The sequence below is a fragment of the Rhinichthys klamathensis genome, unplaced genomic scaffold (genome assembly GCF_029890125.1).
Source record: "Rhinichthys klamathensis goyatoka isolate OS25496 unplaced genomic scaffold, OSU_Roscu_1.1 h1tg000098l_1, whole genome shotgun sequence".
NCBI lineage: Eukaryota > Metazoa > Chordata > Actinopteri > Cypriniformes > Leuciscidae > Rhinichthys > Rhinichthys klamathensis.
In genome coordinates, this window is record NW_026606637.1 from 4,674,353 (window position 1) to 4,695,387 (window position 21,035).

General features: G+C 41.0%; 1 protein-coding gene across 5 annotated transcripts; it reads left to right on the plus strand.

Moving 5' to 3' along the window:
* The first annotated feature begins 749 nt into the window (after positions 1–749).
* LOC130086655 (keratin, type I cytoskeletal 13-like) lies at positions 750–5,150 on the plus strand. 5 transcript variants are annotated; one of them, XM_056252755.1, is made up of 9 exons: positions 750–1,032; positions 1,129–1,391; positions 1,574–1,656; positions 2,188–2,344; positions 2,443–2,604; positions 2,803–2,928; positions 3,048–3,268; positions 4,775–4,788; positions 4,901–5,150. In XM_056252755.1, exons 1-9 carry the CDS (start codon positions 825–827, stop codon positions 5,020–5,022), a joined length of 1,356 nt encoding a protein of 451 aa, XP_056108730.1. In that variant the 5' UTR covers positions 750–824; the 3' UTR covers positions 5,023–5,150. The 5 variants fall into 5 exon arrangements, with proteins under 5 accessions (XP_056108730.1, XP_056108725.1, XP_056108729.1 ...); XM_056252750.1 differs by having other exon boundaries at positions 750–1,022; positions 1,071–1,391; XM_056252754.1 differs by having other exon boundaries at positions 750–1,022; positions 1,107–1,391.
* The last annotated feature ends 15,885 nt before the right edge of the window (positions 5,151–21,035 follow it).

Sequence of the window (21,035 nt, forward strand, 5' to 3'; positions counted from 1 at the left end):
TAAACTTTTGTACTTTTTACTCATGTTTTTGTGTCAATACTTTGATAAAAAATATTGACAATGTACCCATAGGTAAATACCCCAAGTTCAGTCCATTTTCGGAGTTCTTTTTACACCCCAGCTCACATGCACCATAAAATAGCCTAAAATAGCCTAAAATAATAAAATAAAAGCCTTAAATAAAATAAAATACAATAAAATAAACAAACTGGGCACACAAGTACTCAAGCAGATTCGTATGACCTGTAAAAGGGTGGTGAAACTGTCTCAGATGATCTCACATCGCCTCAGGGAGTTACCTGTCAGCTAAATCCCTCTTTATCATTATTAAAATGGTGAATTTATAAAATCTCTATCCTCGCTTGACCGGCTCAGCCTCTTTTTTCTGCCCCTAACTGTCAAAGAGATTTCCTCCACTCGCACAAAACACTTACAAACACGCTCATAAACACACACACATGCATAAAACTTGTATACACAGTGTGTGTCGAAAGCCTATAGTTGTCTTATTGCACTCCCTCCATTGTAGTCTGGAGGGTGAGTACATCTAGGAGTATGAAATTCTTTTGCAGTTCCCTCACTAGGGTGGAGCCTAAACACTAGTTTCAACTCTGCTGGTGGTGACAGCTGGGTCTGGCACAAACACACTCTCTCACACACACCTTACATCCCTCACCCACCCACAAAGTGCTGGAGCCACCCTGGATCTCCATCTCTATAAGAGGTCAGAGCTGGGCTCAAACGTGCCATCCTCGCCAGGACAACTCTAACGGTTTCCTTCAGTGTCCTCTCTGGGTTCATCTCATCTCTGTATCCATTCAACTATGTCGGTCTCTGTTCGCACGATGTCCTCCAAAGGTCCCAAGACTGTGACCTCAAAGTCCATTATCACCAAGAGTCGGAGCAGTTCGTCAGCCATCCCACATAAAGCCTTCAGCGTGCATGGAGGTGGTCATGGTGGAAGCACCCGCATCTCTTCCTCCTTGCTGCATTCCAGAATTGGATGCGGTGGAGGATACGGTGGAGGATACGGTGGAGGACACGGTTTTGGCGGAGGACATGGTTTTGGCGGAGGACACGGTTTTGGTGGAGGACACGGTTTTGGCGGAGGACACGGTTTTGGCGGAGGACACGGTGGAGGATATGGTGGAGGATTTGGTGGAGGATTTGGACCAGGAGGCTGCGTAATAAAGGACCACCAGCTGAATGAGAAGGCCACCATGCAGAACCTGAACGACCGTCTGGCATCCTACCTGGAGAAGGTGCGCTCCCTGGAGGCTGCAAATGCCATTCTGGAGAGGCAGATCCGCGAGTACTATGAGAAGAAGGGGCCGATCGCTCAGAGGGACTACAGCGCCTACTGGAACACCATCAAGGACCTGAAGGACAAGGTACAGTGATCTCTAAATGAATGACATATATAGCAAATTCTAGTGTACTGACATTTCTTTGCATACAGCAGCTGAAAAGCAGACGCAGATAATCACTTCCGGTTCTGATGATCTACAGCAATGCTCCAGATTTATATATGTTCTAATGTATTAAATTTATATATCAATATTCTACCTTTCAGATTAAAAATGCTACCATCCACAACGCCAACATCCTTCTGCAGATCGACAACTCTAAACTGGCTGCTGATGACTTCAGGCTGAAGTAAGTTAAACAGTGTTGACCACTAACTTAGACATAACTGTTGATGCCTAAAATGCAATAGCTTCACAGTGTTTATCTATGCCATTCAAAAGTTTGGGGTTATAAAGATTTTTTTGTTGTTGTAATGTATTACAGATTCGACATAAATATTAAGCAGCACAACTGTTTTCAACATTGATAATAAGAATAATAAGAATAAGAATATGTCTTAAGTTGAGCACCAAATCAGTGTATTAGAATGATTTCTGAACGATCATGTGACACTGAAGACTTATGATGCTGAAAATTCAGCTTTGACATTACAGGAAAAAATTGCATTTGTAATAATATTTTACATTATTACTGTTTTACTGTATGTTTTATCCAATAAATGCAACATTGGTGAGCATGAGACTTTCAAAAACATTTAAAATATCATACCGACCCCACAATTTTTAACGGTAGTGTGTGTAGGCCTATATATACGATACTCGTCATGTTTAAACTTTGATCGGTGAGTTTAATTCCCTGTGTGACCTTTCCACCAATCAGATATGAGCATGAGATGGTGATGCGCCAGTGCGTGGAGTCCGACATCGCTAACCTGAGTCGCTTGCTGGAACAGACACATCGGGCAAAGGCCGACCTGGAGATGCAGATCAGGAATCTGCAGGAAGAGCTGGAGTTTATGAAGAAAAACCACCAGGAGGTTTGTAGTAGCTTACTGACAGAATCATCTATCTATGACTGATCCTGAAAGTTTGGACCATTATATTATATTAATTATATTATATTATGACATTTCAGGAGCTGGCAGCACTGAGGTGTCAGCTGACAGGCACAGTGAATGTAGAGGTTGATGCTGCTCCTCAGCAAGACCTGAACAAGGTTCTGGACGAGATTCGTTCTCATTACGAGACCATCATACAGAAACACCGCAGGGAACAGGAAGACTGGTTTAAAAACCAGGTAAGACCTCGTCTGTCTCTTTAAATTCTTTGGTTGGGAATTCTACCGTTATACATACCGAAAAACTGACTTTATTGAAGAATAAACCACATATTCCAGCTGGTGTCTTATAGCAGTGGTACTGTGGTAAAACAATATATCTTAGATTATGATATTCAGTACTTGAATTCATATTGTGTGATTCTGTCTTTCTTTTAGACGGCAGGATTGACCAAAGAGGTGACCCAGAGCACAGAAATCATTCAAACAACCAAGACACAGATCACAGATCTGCGACGCACTTTGCAGGGTCTGGAGATCGAGCTACAGTCTCAACTCAGCATGGTGAGAAACAAGTGGAATGTAGAGTGAGAGACATTAGATACATTATCTGAACCAAAGGCAGTTTTATGGCCAAGTATCCTTAATTAAGATCTTTGTGCTTGTTCTCATTACTCAAACAGAAAGCGGCACTGGAGAACTCACTGGCAGACACAGAGAACAGGTACAGCTCTATGCTAGCAAGCTACCAGAACCAAATCAACATGTTGGAGTCCGAGCTGAGTCAAATGCGGGCTAGCATTGAGCAACAGGGACGAGATTACATCATGTTGCTGGACATCAAGAGCCGTCTGGAGCAGGAGATCGCCACCTACAGAAGCCTCCTGGAAAATCAGGACATTAAGTAAGTTCATTTATGTATAAAAGTTGATGTGAGTTAAAGGGTCACTCCACCCATTTCAACATTAATCTTTATTGAAAGTGGGTTATATATGTAGTCGAAATGTAAAAGAAATTTTGCATTTGGTGCCCTCTTGACCGAGAAAAGACAGAAAATAACTTTAGGGCGCATTTGTATGTAAGACAACAACTCCCACAATGCACCACGTTGCACAGCTCCGCAAGCCACTCCCACTAATCTAGAACAGCGCAAACAGAGAAATCACTCTCTGTTTGAAAATCCGAAACTAGAAATCCGTCTACAAGGCTAGCTGCCAAAAGAGTTTTTAAATTCATTTCACACAAAGTGTCTAGTTAGTTGGCTGTGGCGAGCAGGGCGAGGGACGTGAGAGGACGGCGCGAGTGATAATGAATGACACCTGTGAGACGCAGCGGTCTCATATCTCTCACGGAGGAGCGGAAGCACAAAAGGAACAGGCCTGATTTTATGTTTTGTTTCTGTTGTGTGTGGCCAGCTGGCTTATACTTTTGTTTTGTATTTGTTTATTTTACTATTAAAATGTTTAAATGTGCGCCGGTTCCCGCCTCCTTCTTCCCACAACAACGAACCCCGTTACATTGGCAAACTCATTAGCGAATTACTCCTCGTTTGTATTTCTTTCTATATGGTGAATTATTGCATGATACCTGGATGTTCCGTCAGAACATATGCGGTGCGACACTAGGATGGTTCACATCACAACACAAACGTCCGTGTGCTCGTCTGATTCAGAGATTTCGTCCAGGAGAAATTGCTATCGTTGAAATTCTCTGCAGCAGACGGACTCGATCTGTGTCCGTAGCGCACAGCGAGAGCACAGGCACCAGCAGTCCGCCCAGCTCGACCCAGTCCGGGCTCCTCATCCACGACAGGCGGCCGCCTCCTGTTCCTCCATCAGCCTCAGCTGCTCTTCACTATATTGCGGCTCGTAAAGATAGCCACGAACAGCGGATTCGAGCAGCAAAATTTCAAAATCCTCTACTTCCATATCATGTTTAGTTTCTTCCGTCATTGTCGTAACTTCCTATCTCCACAGCGCTTGTTAGCTTAGCTTATAAACAAGATGGCTGATATTGATTTCAGTATCTACAAGTGAAGTCCCACCCACTGATCTGTGATAGCTCTGTTAGCGCATTAGGTCTAACCCCCTATGGGCGGGTTTGAAAGGGTGGGAACTAGTGCTTGTAGTCTTTACAGAAATCCCCCCCTCTTACACTTCCTCCTACAATGACGTAAAATGACGATTTTTGCGTCATTGTAGGAGGAAGTGAAAAAGGTAAATAGCAGATTTCTCTCGTCTCAGGGGAAAATGAGAGAGTGTTGCACGACCATTCAATAGTATGACTGGGTTTCTAACAATGGAAAGCTTAATGCAAATGGGTGGAGTGTCCCTTTAAAGTCAGTTAATTACATGATCTTGTCCTGGAATAGGTTCACAAGTTCTTTTTTTTCTTCCTCCTACTCCTCCAGGACTCAGATACCAGGTAATTGAAATCTATCTTTGTATATGGTGGTCAGTTTTAGGCATGTTTTACATTAAGCATTAATGATTTTAAGCATTAAGACATTAATGACATTAATGATTTTGCCTTTCAGGTGGATCTATCTCTTTCTCTGGTGGATCTCACTCTGGCTCATCAGGTTCCCAGACCATCTCAACTGGTGGACCAACCATCCAAATAAAGCAAACCACCACCACTTCACACCGTACTTACTAAACACAGCATTCTGCTCTGTGAGACAGTATTCAAACACATGCACACATTTAATTCAAAACGAGTGTTTACATCATTTGTGATATGACAAAGAACAAGGAAATGAGTGTTATTTTAAAAGCATTGAAAGACACTCACTGTTGTGTTTTTGTGTGTCTCTGAAAATAAAAGTGCTGTCAGCAATAATTTCTTATGTGTGTTTTTTTTTTTTTTTTGCATAAACACTATGACTAAAATTTAAAATGATGCAAAACACATGGGAGTCTCATGGGAGCATATTCTTGATGCTGTTATTTATTTTACATCAGTCACAGTATATCATTAATCAAGCTTAATTTGACTTTTCAATTACAAATAGGCAGGGTGAACTGAAAGCTTTTACAATCTTTTAGCTATATCAATGACAAAAGTGTGTGGTACATTTTCTTCAAAACATTTTTTCTCAAATTCATGCTTCAAGTTGACAAAGCACAATAAACGAAATCACACAATAACTGTTTAACCTTAATTTGCATCTAAATAACTTTCATCGACTGCCTTTCATAATGCACTTGCCATAATATTTCTTAGGGGCGCAATGGATCATAAAACTCGCGGTTCATCAGACCATAATGTTTTTTGAGTTACGGATAGGATCGTTTTTCAGATCAGAAAAAAAGAAAAGAAAAAAACCCCTTTAAGTAGCCTATTCTTCTATACCACAGCCAGGGCAGTCTCTATAGGGGACGAAAGGTGGTGACGATTCAAGGGCCACTGGTTTGCAGGTGGCCACCGTGATTAGAACCTCTCCACACACAGGACAGGAAACCAAGGGGTGTCAATTTTTTCATTCTCTTTTGTAGCTATTGTCATGATATGTAATACATGTCACCTATTGCCAGCCGGGAGCACAAATGTAATGTTGGGGTTACGGGGCGGGGTGAACGCAGATAAAACGTTGATGGCTAAAACCTAAAACATGTCTCGTGTCTTCTCCTTACCGCACATCAAAACATGGTGTCAGAAGTAAAGTACTAAAGGAGATAAAGCGACAAAAAAGTAACGAAAATGGAAGGATTGAAGCCACCTGCAGGACTTGATCTACTGCACGGTAATTTGTTGGAAAACTGGAGGAGATTTCGGCAAAGATTTGAGCTGTAACTTATCTAGACGCGACTGGAAGCGCTAGCAAGCCAGCCAAGGTAAAGTCCTCACTATTTCTTCATGTAGCCGGCGAAGAAGCGGTTGAAGTGTACAATACCTTCACGTTCGAAGAAGACGATGATAAACATAGTCTGACGAAAATAATGGAGAAATTTGAAGAGTACTGTAACCCGAAAAAGAACATAACCTATGAGAGGTATAAGTTTTTCACGTGTGTGCAAGGGAACACGCCCATTAGCCAATACATCACAGAACTAAAGCTAAAAGCGAAGTCGTGCGAGTTTGGACTGTTGCAAGAATCTCTTATAAGAGATCGAGTTGTCTGTGGAATCACGTCAGATGCCATGAGGGAGAGACTTTTAAGAGAAGTTGACATTAGTCTCGAAAAAACTACCCAACTGTGTATCGCGTCAGAAATGACAAAAGCTCAGATGAAGCAAATGCATGACGAGGATCACAACGCACAAGCCTCTGCACGTGAAAGCAAACACGTCGATGCAGTGAAACATGAGCAGACACGCAAAAACGAGCAACGAAATAAATACAAACCGAATGAAAAAGACAAACCAAGCACTTTTAATTGCAAAAGATTTGGAACGGAGCATGCATCACGCAATTGCCCCGCATATGGCAAACTGTGAGAAAATGAACCACTTTGCTAAGATGTGTAAATCGAAGAAAGTGCATGCGGTTGTGATGACGTCACAGATCAGAGACCTAGTCTGTTCGTTGGTGCAGTGCAAACGCAGATAGGGACAGATGAATGGACAGTTGACTTAAAATTGGAGCACAAACATGTAAAATTTCACTAGATACTGGTGCACAAGCCAATGTAATCCCGTACAGCCTGCTGCAAAGAATTGGAAAAAAGAACAAATGTGAAACTGTCAACTTACACCGGAGACAAAATACCAGTGAAAGGAAAGTGTAACTGGACAGTGAAATACAAAAAGAAAACTCATGTACTTGAATTCATTGTTGTGAAGTCAGATACTAAACCAATATTAGGAATTAATGCATGTGACAAAATGGGGCTCATACAGAGAGTGATGGAATTGAGCAAAAGTGACAAAATGGATATCTTCACAGAATATGCTGATGTGTTTGAAGGCATAGGTTGCCTGGATGGCGAGCACACAATCCGTCCGAATAGATGAAAATGTGGTTCCGAGAGTTCATCCACCTAGAAAAATTCCAGATGCCCTTAGATAAAACCTGAAAACAGAACTGAACAGAATGGAAAAAATGAAAGTAGCAAGAATTGAAGAGCCCACACAGTGGGTCAACCCCATTGTGATTGTGGAAAAGTCTAATGGGAAATTAAGAATATGTTTAGACCCCCGAGATCTCAACACAGCGGTAATGAGAGAACACTACCAGCTACCAACGGTAGAGGAAATAACTAGCAGACTCTCAAAAGCCAAATACTTTACAGTGTTGGATGCAAGTTCAGGTTTTTGGCAACTCAAATTAGATGAAGCCAGCTCTCGCCTCTGTACATTCAACACTCCTTTTGGCCGCTTCAGATTCCTCCATCTCCCATTTGGGCTCAACTCTGCTCCTGAAGTTTTTCACAGGACAGTGAAGCAACTTTTTGAGGGAATTGAAGGTGTTGAGACATATTGATGATCTTTTGATCTGGGGAGAAACAAAAGCGCAGCATGATTACAGACTGAGGCAAGTGTTAGAGAGAGCAAGAGTCAAGAACTTCAAGTTGAATAAAGAGAAATGCAAGATAGGCTTAGAGGAAATCAAATATCTCGGTCACATCTTCGCAAAGGATGGTTTGAAACCAGATCAGACCAAAATTGAGCCTGTCAGAAAAATGCCCACTCCTGAATGCAAAAAGGATGTGGAGAGATTTCTAGGCATGGTCACTTACCTCGCAAAGTTCATCCCAAACATGTCACAACATACTGAGCCATTGCGTGTACTTACTAGAGATGACGTTGCCCGTGGGAGGAGGAACATCAGCGCGCATTCAGCAAATTGAAAACAATGCTCACTGAGGCCCCCTTGCTCAGATACTATGATGTCAGGTTACCAGTAACACTTTCTGTCGATGCATCTAAAAGTGGACTGGGTGCTGATCTACTTCAAGACGACAAGCCAGTGGCTTATGCATCACGTGCATTGACTGAAACAGAACAGCGTTACGCGTAAATAGAGAAGGAGATGTTGGCGATTGTGTTTGGAGCAGAGCGTTTTCATCAGTATGTTTATGGAAGAGAGGTAGACGCACAATCCGACCACAAACCGCTTGAAGCAATAATGAAAAAGCCGTTGAGCAGTGCTCCAGCTAGAATACAGAGACTGTTAATGAGATTACAAAAATATCAAGTGAACGTACAGTACAAGCCAGGTAAGGAGATGTATATAGCTGATGCATTATCCAGAGCATACTTACCAGAGACCGGCTCTCCTGATAAAGAAATAGAAGCCAGGTGCATATGGTAATGTCAAACCTAGCTGTGTCAAATGAGAAACTAAATGAATTCAAAAAGGAAACTAAAGAGGATGTGATTCTGACAAAACTCACAGAGACAGTGCTAAATGGTTGGCCTGAAAAGAAGAGCCAAGCAGCAAAAGAAATACAAGGATATTGGAACTTCAGAGAGGAAATCTCAGTTGTGGATGGAGTTTTGTTCAAAGGAGAACGGCTCATAGTTCCAGCATCAATGAGAGCAGAAATGCTGAAGCGAATTCATGAAAGTCACCTAGGCATAGAAAGCTGCAGACGGAGAGCGAGAGATGTGCTCTTTTGGCCTGGAATGTCACAAAGCATAACGGAGATGATAAACAACTGTGAAGTGTGCAGCACACACCAAAAACGCCAAACCAAAGAGCCCTTACATCCACACAGTGTTCCTGAAAGACCCTGGCAGAAAATAGGTGTTGACTTGTTTACCTTTGACCAACAGGAGTATCTAATCTTAGTGGATTACCACTCCAAATTTATTGAAGTAGAGTGGTTGAGGTCAGAGACAAGGAGTACAACAGTCATTACCCATTTGAAGTCACAATTCGCCAGACATGGAATTCCTGAAACAGTCATTTCAGACAATGGGCCACAGTTTAGCTCACGTGAATTTCAAGCTTTTGCGAAAGAGTTGGAATTCATGCACAAAACCCCAAACCCCCATCATGCACAGTCGAATGGAATGGCTGAAAGAGGGGTGCAGACTGTTAAGCATATGCTTAAGAAGGTTAAGGCTGATGGGAAAGATCCTTACTTGTCTCTGCTGAATCTGAGAAGCACACCCATGGAGGATATTGGAGCATCTCCAGCCCAACTGTTGATGGGTCGAAGATTGAGAACAAGACTTCCGATTATATCAGAGTTGTTGAAGCCTCGCATGGTAACTAACCCAGTACAACAGTTGCTAGAAAGCAGACAAAAGAAGCAGAAGGAATATTTCGACCAAAGATCCAGACCTCTTCAGAAACTTCAGGTTGGCGACAATGTAAGAATATGGCAAGATGGAACATGGAATCCAGCTGAAGTTACTGGACTTTCTGAGCAGCCAAGATCTTACGTCGTTGAGACACCTGAGGGGAAGGTGTACAGAAGGAACAGAAAGTTTTTAATGAAGTCAAAAGAACAAAGTGGCACACCAAGGAAGGACACGGACAATCCAGATGTGACTCTACAAAATGGGTGTGACAACACAGAGAAAAAACAGGAAATGGACAATCAAACATGGAAAAGAGAAGTCAGTCCCAACGAGCTCTCAAGTCTACCTGTGAAAACTGCAAGTGGACGAGTAGTCTCAAAACCAAGAAGGCTTATTGAGGAGTAGTTCTACGATTTTTTCCTTAAGTTTAAACAATGTCACAGTTCCAAGGATAGTGTTATGTTAAATTAAAGCCTGACGGATGCAAAAAAACAAAAAAAAACATGCTGTTACTGTATGTTGGGCAGTGATACACATTTGGTTTGTAATGGTGGGCTTATATACAAGGTGACTAAAGTTGATGTTGTTGTTGTTTTTTTCTCAGAAAAGAAAAAAAAAGAAAAAAAAGGAGATGTCATGATATGTAATACATGTCACCTATTGCCAGCCGGAAGCACAAATGTAATGTTGGGGTTACGGGGCGGGGTGAACGCAGATAAAACGTTGATGGCTAAAACCTAAAACATGTCTCGTGTCTTCTCCTTACCGCACATCAAAACAGCTATTATTGTCAAAGGTATCATTCAAAAAAAAAATTTTTAACTGATGCACAATACACAAAATTACACAAAAAAAACACGTTTAACCACAACCAAGTTTACAGGCATAACTTTCATCTAGCCTTTCATAACGCATCACAAGAATATTTATCTTCATCTGTTCTCATTTATTTTAACACATATCTGATTCTTTTTTAATCAAACTGTTTTTAGTTATTAATCAATGGATCATTTGCTATATGGGCTATAGATTTACAGATGTTGTTTGATTGTTAAATATTGGTATTATAGTTGTAAAACATTTACATCTAATTTACAATATTGAAACACTAAAAATAAAAATAATCAGCGCTGCTACTGAAACCAGTGGCACACAGCGCCCTCTAGTGTATGAAAACACAATACAAGGGAACAATTAGGCAGGGTGAACTAAATATTTGTTGTTTGTTCAATCTCTTTGGTAGCTATATTGTTTAAAGTACATTTTCTTCTTAAATACCTTTAAATATAAAGCTAAATTAATTCAGCACAATAGACTAATTTAATGTATAGCTGTTTAACCACATGTAGGCCCTATAGGCTGAGTTTTCCATCTAGCATAAGAGAAGCCTATTTATATTAATCTTTTCTAGTTCATTTTAATACATCTGGTTGACCTTTAAAAAAAATGATCTAGTTTAACCAATTAATCATTTGCTATCTATACATTTTCAGCTGTTTGGTTAAACATGTATTATAGGCTATTTAATATTGGCATCTAAATTACATTTGTGAGACAGTATGAAAAAATGTACCGCATTGGTGTAAATTTATCGAACAGGGTAGCCATTAAGAACAATTGAGTACTTTATTATAATAAACGAAGGCTGGACTGAATCATTTAATTTGGTCAATATGGGTTTTATTTTGTGTTCATTTGTTGTTGCTGCTGTTGTTTATTAGATTCCACAGAATAACTGTGCACACAAAAGACTGAGTCTCGCTGTATCGCTCAGGATGCACTGCAGTATCTATTCACAGGCGCGATCCCACTACTGATCGACACGGGGACTTTGACCTGCTCCGTCTCCGACCTGGGCCGGTTCACCCCTCCTTAGGCGACCTGGTGGTCCCGGGCTCCCCCAGAAGCACCATATCGATACCGAACTTAGTGCGGACACCCGATCGACATAGTCCACTGCAGTCCAGAACCCCTGAGCTCAAGCGATCCTCCAGCCTCAGCCTCCCAGTAGCTTGGACTACAGGCGCGCGCCACAGCACCCGGCGAGAGCTATGAGAATCAGCGCTGCTACTGAATCTATCTAGTTGCTCACAGCGCCCTCTAGTGTATGAAAACACAATACCAGGGAACAATTAGGCAGGGTGAACTATTTGTTCAATCTCTTTGGTAGCTATATTGTTTAAAGTACATTTTCTTCTTAAATACCTTTAAATAAAAAGCTAAATTAATTCAGCACAATACACTAATAATGTATAGCTGTTTAACCACATGTAGGCCCTAGGCTGAGTTTTCCATGTACCATAAGAGAAGCCTATTTATATTAATCTTTTCTAGTTCATTTTAATACATCTGGTTGACCTTTTTTAAATAAAAAAAAAAGATCTAGTTTAACCAATCATTTGCTATCTATACATTTTCAGCTGTTTGGTCATTAAACATGTATTATAGGCTACTTAATATTGACATCTAAATTACATTTGTGAGACCGTATGAAAAAATGTACCGCATTGGTGTAAATTTATCGAACAGGGTAGCCATTAAGAACAATTGAGTTCTTTATTATAATAAACGAAGGCTGGACTGAATCATTTAATTTGGTCAATATGGATTTTATTTTGTGTTCATTTGTTGTTGCTGTTGTTTATTAGATTCCACAGAATAACTTTTTACACAAAAGACTGAGTCTCGCTGTGTTGCACTGCAGTGTCTATTCACAGGCGAGATCCCACTACTGATCGACACGGGGACTTTGACCTGCTCCGTCTCCGACCTGGGCCGGTTCACCCCTCCTTAGGTGACCTGGTGGTCCCGAGCTCCCCCAGAAGCACCATATCAATACCGAACTTAGTGCGGACACCCGATCGACATAGTCCACTGCAGTCCAGAACCCCTGAGCTCAAGCGATCCTCCAGTCTCAGCCTCCCAGTAGCTTGGACTACAGGCGCGCGCCACTGCACCCGGCGAGAGCTGCGAGAATCAGCGCTGCTACTGAATCCAGTGGCTTACAGCGCCATCTAGTGTATAAAAACACAATACCAGGGAACGATTAGGCAGGATCCGTTGAACTAAAGCATTTTACGATTCCTTTGGTAGCTATATTGTTAAAGGTAAGTGGTACATTGTCTTATTTTTATTTTATTTGCTAAATTATTTTAGCACAATACATTTAAATTATAGCTGTCAAACCACATCTAGGCCCTAGCCTGAGTTTTTTTTATCTACTAGCCTATTTATCTTAATCTATTCTAATTGGTTAACTTTAAAAAAAAAAAAAAAAAAATCTCAGTTTAACCAATCCATCATTTGCTTTATAGATTTTCAGCTGTTTGATCATTAAATGTGTATTATAGGCTATTTGTAAAATACTGACATCTAAATTACATTTGTGATACATTACAAAAATATAACGCATTGGTGTAAATGTATAGGGAAGCCATAGAAAAATGTACTTTATTATAATAAAAGACTGGATTGGATAATTTTTTTGGCCATTAAGGGCTTTATTTTGTGTTCATTTGTTGTTGCTGCTGTTTGTTAGATTCCACAGAATAACTTTTTACACAAAAGACTGAGTCTCGCTGTGTCGCTCAGGATGCACTGCAGTGTCTATTCACAGGCGCGATCCCACTACTGATCGACACGGGGACTTTGACCTGCTCCGTCTCTGACCTGGGCCGGTTCACCCCTCCTTAAGGCCAATTTATACTTCTGCGTCGGGTGCGCGCAGTAGGTACGGCGTAGCATACGCACAGACGCGTACCATACGCCGTACCCTTCGCCGTAACCTGACGCGCACCTCCTCAAAAATGTAACTACACGTCGCGACGACGCGGACCGCAAGATCTGTGATTGGTCGGCTTGGGAGCATCGCGTTTCCTCCTATGTATTTCCGGCGTGTTCTTTTGCACCGCCCGCCATTTTTAAATTCTAAGTACAGCGAAACTGTACTTTTTCACAAAAAATTACCTTTTCCACCTCGATAAGCTCCAACTCCAACATGATCTGCTCTCTTTCAGTCGGCATTGCTTGTAGTAACCTAAACTCAAAACAGCCGCGAGGAATCTTCTTCTTCTTGCCGCGAGGAATCTAAACACAGTGGAACATTAAAACCCTCCGCCGCCAACTAGCGTTTCGGCGCTGTACTGCAGAGCAACGCAGACCTAAACGCAGAAGTATAAATGCTCATGACGGCGTCGCCTACGTGCGTAGCCCACGCCGTACACTACGGCGTACACTCGACGCAGAAGTATAAATTGGCCTTTAGGCGACCTGGTGGTCCCGGGCTCCCCCAGAAGCACCATATCCGCTGCTACTGAATCTAGTGGCTCACAGCGCCCTCTAGTGTATGAAAACAGGGAACGATTAGGGAGGGTGAACTAAATATTTTTACAATCTCTTTGGTAGCTATATTGTTTAGGGTACATTTTCTTCTTAAATACCTTTAAATAAAAAGATTAATTAATTCAGCACAATACACTAATTTAATGTATAGCTTTTTAACCACATGTAGGCCCTAGGCTGAGTTTTCCATAGCATAAGAGAAGCCTATTTATCTTAATCTTTTCTAGTTCATTTTAATACATCTGGTTGAGCTTTTTTTTTTCTTTGTTTTAAATAAAATGATTTACTTTAACCAATGAACCATTCACTATCTATACATTTTCAGCTTTTTGATCATTAAACATGTATTATATCCTATTTGTAGAATATTGACATCTAAATTACATTTGTGAGACAGTATGAAAAAATGTACCGCATTGGTGTCAATTTATATAACAGGTAGGGTAGCCATTAAGAAGAACTGAGTGCTTTATTATAATAAACGAAGGCTGGACTGGATCATTAAATTTGGTCAATATGGGTTTTATTTTGTGTTCAATTGTTTTTGCTGCTGTTGTTTATTAGATTCCACAGAATAACTGTGCACACAAAAGACTGAGTCTCACTGTATCGCTCAGGATGCACTGCAGTGTCTATTCACAGGTGCGATCCCACTACTGATCGACACGGGGACTTTGACCTGCTCCGTCTCCGACCTGGGCCGGTTCACCCCTCCTTAGGCGACCTGGTGGTCCCGGGCTCCCCCAGAATCACCATATCAATACTGAACTTAGTGCGGACACCCGATCGACATAGTCCACTGCAGTCCAGAACCCCTGAGCTCAAGCGATCCTCCAGCCTCAGCCTCCCAGTAGCTTGGACTACAGGCGCGAGCCACTGCACCCGGCGAGAGCTGCGAGAATCAGCGCTGCTACTGAATCTATCTAGTTGCTCACAGCGCCCTCTAGTGTATGAAAACAGGGAACGATTAGGCAAGGTGAACTAAATATTTTTACAATCTCTTTGGTAGCTATATTGTTTAAGGTACATTTTCTTCCTATATACCTTTAAATAAAAAGATTAATTAATTCAGCACAATACACTAATTTAATGTATAGCTGTTTAACCACATGTAGGCCCTAGGCTGAGTTTTCTATCTAGCATAAGAGAAGCCTATTTATCTTAATCTTTTCTAGTTCATTTTAATACATCTGGTTGAGCTTTTTTTTTCTTTTTTTTTAAATAAAATGATTTACTTTAACCAATGAACCATTCACTATCTATACATTTTCAGCTTTTTGATCATTAAACATGTATTATAGGCTATTTGTAGAATATTGACATCTAAATTACATTTGTGAGACAGTATGAAAAAATGTACCGCATTGGTGTCAATTTATATAACAGGGTAGCCATTAAGAACAATTGAGTGCTTTATTATAATAAACGAAGGCTGGACGGGATCATTTAATTTGGTCAATATGGGTTTTATTTTGTGTTCATTTGTTGTTGCTGTTGTTTATTAGATTCCACAGAATAACTGTTCACACAAAAGACTGAGTCTCGCTGTATCGCTCAGGATGCACTGCAGTGTCTATTCACAGGTGCGATCCCACTACTGATCGACACGGGGACTTTGACCTGCTCCGTCTCCGACCTGGGCCGGTTCACCCCTCCTTAGGCGACCTGGTGGTCCCGGGCTCCTCCAGAAGCACCATATCGATACCGAACTTAGTGCGGACACCCGATCGACATAGTCCACTGCAGTCCAGAACCCCTGAGCTCAAGCGATCCTCCAGCCTCAGCCTCCCAGTAGCTTGGACTACAGGCGCGCGCCACTGCACCCGGCGAGAGCTGCGAGAATCAGCGCTGCTACTGAATCTATTGGCTCACAGCGCCCTCTAGTGTGTGAAAACACAATACCAGGGAACGATTAGGCAGGGCGAACTAAATATTTGTTCAATCTCTTTGGTAGCTATATTGTTTAAAGTACATTTTCTTCTTAAATACCTCTAAATATAAAGCTAAATTAATTCAGCACAATAGACTACTTTAATGTATAGCTGTTTAACCACATGTAGGCCCTATAGGCTGAGTTTTCCATCTACCATAAGAAAAGCCTATTTATATTAATCTTTTCTAGTTCATTTTAATACATCTGGTTGACCTTTTTTTAAAAAAAAAAATCATCTAGTTTAACCAATTAATCATTTGCTATCTATACATTTTCAGCTGTTTGGTCATTAAACATGTATTATAGGCTATTTAATATTGACATCTAAATTACATTTGTGAGACAGTATGAAAAATTTTACCGCATTGGTGTAAATGTAGCTAACAGGGAAGCCATATAGAAAAATGTACTTTATTATAATAAAAGAAGACTGGACTGGATCATTTTATTTGACCATTAAGGGCTTTATTTTGTGTTCATTTGTTGTTGCTGCTGTTGTTTATTAGATTCCACAGAATAACTGTGCACACAAAAGACTGAGTCTCACTGTGTCGCTCAGGATGCACTGCAGTGTCTATTCACAGGCACGATCCCACTACTAATCGACACGGGGACTTTGACCTGCTCCGTCTCCGACCTCGGCCGGTTCACCCCTCCTTAGGCGACCTGGTGGTCTCGGGCTCCCCCAGAAGCACCATATCGATACCGAACTTAGTGCGGACACCTGGTCGACATAGTCCACTGCAGTCCAGAACCCCTGAGCTCAAGCAATCCTCCAGCCTCAGCCTCCCAGTAGCTTGGACTACAGGCGCGCGCCACTGCACCCGGCGAGAGCTGCGAGAATCAGCGCTGCTACTGAATCCAGTGGCTTACAGCGCCATCTAGTGTATAAAAACACAATACCAGGGAACGATTAGGCAGGATCCGTTGAACTAAAGCATTTTACGATTCCTTTGGTAGCTATATTGTTAAAGGTAAGTGGTACATTGTCTTTTTTTTTTTTTTTTTGCTAAATTATTTTAGCACAATACATTTAAATTATAGCTGTCTAACCACATGTAGGCCCTAGCCTGAGTTTTTTTATCTACTAGCCTTTTTATCTTAATCTATTCTAATTGGTTAACTTAAAAAAAAAAAAAAAATCTCAGTTTAACCAATCCATCATTTGCTTTATAGATTGTCAGCTGTTTGATCATTAAATATGTATTATAGGCTATTTGTAAAAAACTGACATCTAAATTACATTTGTGATATATTACAAAAATATAACGCATTGGTGTAAATGTATAGGGAAGCCATAGAAAAATGTACTTTATTTTAATAAAAGACTGGATTGGATAATTTTATTTGGCCATTAAGGGCTTTATTTTGTGTTCATTTGTTGTTGCTGCTGTTTGTTAGATTCCACAGAATAACTGTTCACACAAAAGACTGAGTCTCGCTGTGTTGCTCAGGATGCACTGCAGTGTCTATTCACAGGCGCGATCCCACTACTGATCGACACGGGGACTTTGACCTGCTCCGTCTCCGACCTGGGCCGGTTCACCCCTCCTTAGGCGACCTGGTGGTCCCGGGCTCCCCCAGAAGCACCATATCGATACCGAACTTAGTGCGGACACCCGATCGACATAGTCCACTGCAGTCCAGAACCCCTGAGCTCAAGCGATCCTCCAGCCTCAGCCTCCCAGTAGCTTGGACTACAGGCGCGCGCCACTGCACCCGGCGAGAGCTGCGAGAATCAGCGCTGCTACTGAATCTATCTAGTTGCTCACAGCGCCCTCTAGTGTGTGAAAACACAATACCAGGGAACAATTAGGCAGGGTGAACTATTTGTTCAATCTCTTTGGTAGCTATATTGTTTAAAGTACATTTTCTTCTTAAATACCTTTAAATAAAAAGCTAAATTAATTCAGCACAATACACTAATAATGTATAGCTGTTTAACCACATGTAGGCCCTAGGCTGAGTTTTCCATCTACCATAAGAGAAGCCTATTTATATTAATCTTTTCTAGTTCATTTTAATACATCTGGTTGACCTTTAAAAAAAAAAATGATCTAGTTTAACCAATCATTTGCTATCTATACATTTTTTAGCTGTTTGGTCATTAAACATGTATTATAGGCTACTTAATATTGACATCTAAATTACATTTGCGAGACAAAATGTACCGCATTGGTGTAAATTTATCGAACAGGGTAGCCATTAAGAACAATTGAGTTCTTTATTATAATAAACGAAGGCTGGACTGAATCATTTAATTTGATCAATATGGGTTTTATTTTGTGTTCATTTGTTGTTGCTGCTGTTGTTTATTAGATTCCACAGAATAACTGTTCACACAAAAGACTGAGTCTCGCTGTATCGCTCAGGACGCACTGCAGTGTCTATTCACAGGCACGATCCCACTACTGATCGACACGGGGACTTTGACCTGCTCCGTCTCCGACCTGGGCCGGTTCACCCCTCCTTAGGCGACCTGGTGGTCCCAGGCTCCCCAGAAGCACCATATCGATACCGAACTTAGTGCGGACACCCGATCGACATAGTCCACTTCAGTCCAGAACCCCTGAGATCAAGCAATCCTCCAACCTTAGCCTCCCAGTAGCTTAGATTACAGGCGTGCGCCACTGCACCCGGCGAGAGCTGTGAGAATCAGCGCTGCTACTGAATCTAGTTGCTCACAGCGCCCTCTAGTGTATGAAAACACAATACCAGGGAACGATTAGGCAGGGTGAACTAAATATTTGTTCAATCTCTTTGGTAGCTATATTTTTTAAAGTACATTTTCTTCTTAAATTCCTTTAAATATAAAGCTAAATTAATTCAGCACAATATAGACTACTTTAATGTATAGCTGTTTAACCACATGTAGGCCCTAGGCTGAGTTTCCCATCTACCATAAGAGAAGCCTATTTATATTAATCTTTTCTAGTTCATTTTAATACATCTGGTTGACCTTTTTAAAAAAAAAAAAAATCATCTAGTTTAACCAATTAATCATTTGCTATCTATACATTTTCAGCTGTTTGGTCATTAAACATGTATTATAGGCTATTTAATATTGATATAAATTACATTTGTGAGACAGTATGAAAAAATTTACCGCATTGGTGTAAATGTAGCTAACAGGGAAGCCATATAGAAAAATGTACTTTATTATAATAAAAGAAGACTGGATTGGATCATTTTATTTGGCCATTAAGTGCTTTATTTTGTGTTCATTTGTTGTTGCTGCTGTTGTTTGTTAGATTCCACAGAATAACTGTGCACACAAAAGACTGAGTCTTGCTGTGTTGCTCAGGATGCACTGCAGTGTCTATTCACAGGCACGATCCCACTACTGATCGACACGGGGACTTTGACCTGCTCCGTCTCCGACCTGGGCCGGTTCACCCCTCCTTAGGCGACCTGGTGGTCCCAGGCTCCCCAGAAGCACCATATCGATACCGAACTTAGTGCGGACACCCGATCGACATAGTCCACTGCAGTCCAGAACCCCTGAGCTCAAGCGATCCTCCAGCCTCAGCCTCCCAGTAGCTTGGACTACAGGCGCGCGCCACTGCACCCGGCGAGAGCTGTGAGAATCAGCGCTGCTACTGAATCTATCTAGTTGCTCACAGCGCCCTCTAGTGTATGAAAACACAATACCAGGGAACGATTAGGCAGGGTGAACTAAATATTTGTTCAATCTCTTTGGTAGCTATATTGTTTAAAGTACATTTTCTTCTTAAATACCTTTTAATAAAAAGCTACATTAATTCAGCACAATACACTAATAATGTATAGCTCTTTAACCACATGTAGGCCCTAGGCTGAGTTTTCCATGTACCATAAGAGAAGCCTATTTATATTAATCTTTTCTAGTTCATTTTAATACATCTGGATGACCTTTAAAAAAAAAAAAAAAAAAGATCTAGTTTAACCAATCATTTGCTATCTATACATTTTCAGCTGTTTGGTCATTAAACATGTATTATAGGCTACTTAATATTGACATCTAAATTACATTTGTGAGACAGTATGAAAAAATGTACCGCATTGGTGTAAATTTATCGAACAGGGTAGCCATTAAGAACAATTGAGTTCTTTAATATAATAAACGAAGGCTGGACTGAATCATTTAATTTGGTCAATATGGATTTTATTTTGTGTTCATTTGTTGTTGCTGTTGTTTATTAGATTCCACAGAATAACTGTTCACACAAAAGACTGAGTCTCGCTGTGTTGCTCAGGATGCACTGCAGTGTCTATTCACAGGCGCGATCCCACTACTGATCGTCACGGGGACTTTGACCTGCTCCGTCTCCGACCTGGGCCGGTTCACCCCTCCTTAGGCGACCTGGTGGTCCCGGGCTCCCCCAGAAGCACCATATCGATACCGAACTTAGTGCGGACACCCGATCGACATAGTCCACTGCAGTCCAGAACCCCTGAGCTCAAGCGATCCTCCAGCCTCAGCCTCCCAGTAGCTTGGACAACAGGCGCGCGCCACTGCACCCGGCGAGAGCTGTGAGAATCAGCGCTGCTACTGAATCTATCTAGTTGCTCACAGCGCCCTCTAGTGTGTGAAAACACAATACCAGGGAACAATTAGGCAGGGTGAACTATTTGTTCAATCTCTTTGGTAGCTATATTGTTTAAAGTACATTTTCTTCTTAAATACCTTTAAATAAAAAGCTAAATTAATTCAGCACAATACACTAATAATGTATAGCTGTTTAACCACATGTAGGCCCTAGGCTGAGTTTTCCATCTACCATAAGAGAAGCCTATTTATATTAATCTTTTCTAGTTCATTTTAATACATCTGGTTGACCTTTAAAAAAAAAAAAAGATCTAGTTTAACCAATCATTTGCTATCTATACATTTTTTAGCTGTTTGGTCATTAAACATGTAATATAGGCTACTTAATATTGACATCTAAATTACATTTGTGAGACAGTAAGAAAAAATTTACCGCATTGGTGTAAATTTATCGAACAGGGTAGCCAGAACAATTGAGTTCTTTATTATAATAAACGAAGGCTGGACTGAATCATTTAATTTGGTCAATATGGATTTTATTTTGTGTTCATTTGTTGTTGCTGTTGTTTATTAGATTCCACAGAATAACTGTTCACACAAAAGACTGAGTCTCGCTGTATCGCTCACAGGGACGTGCACAGGAATTTTGTGGGGCAGTTGCTCTGACCTGAAAAAA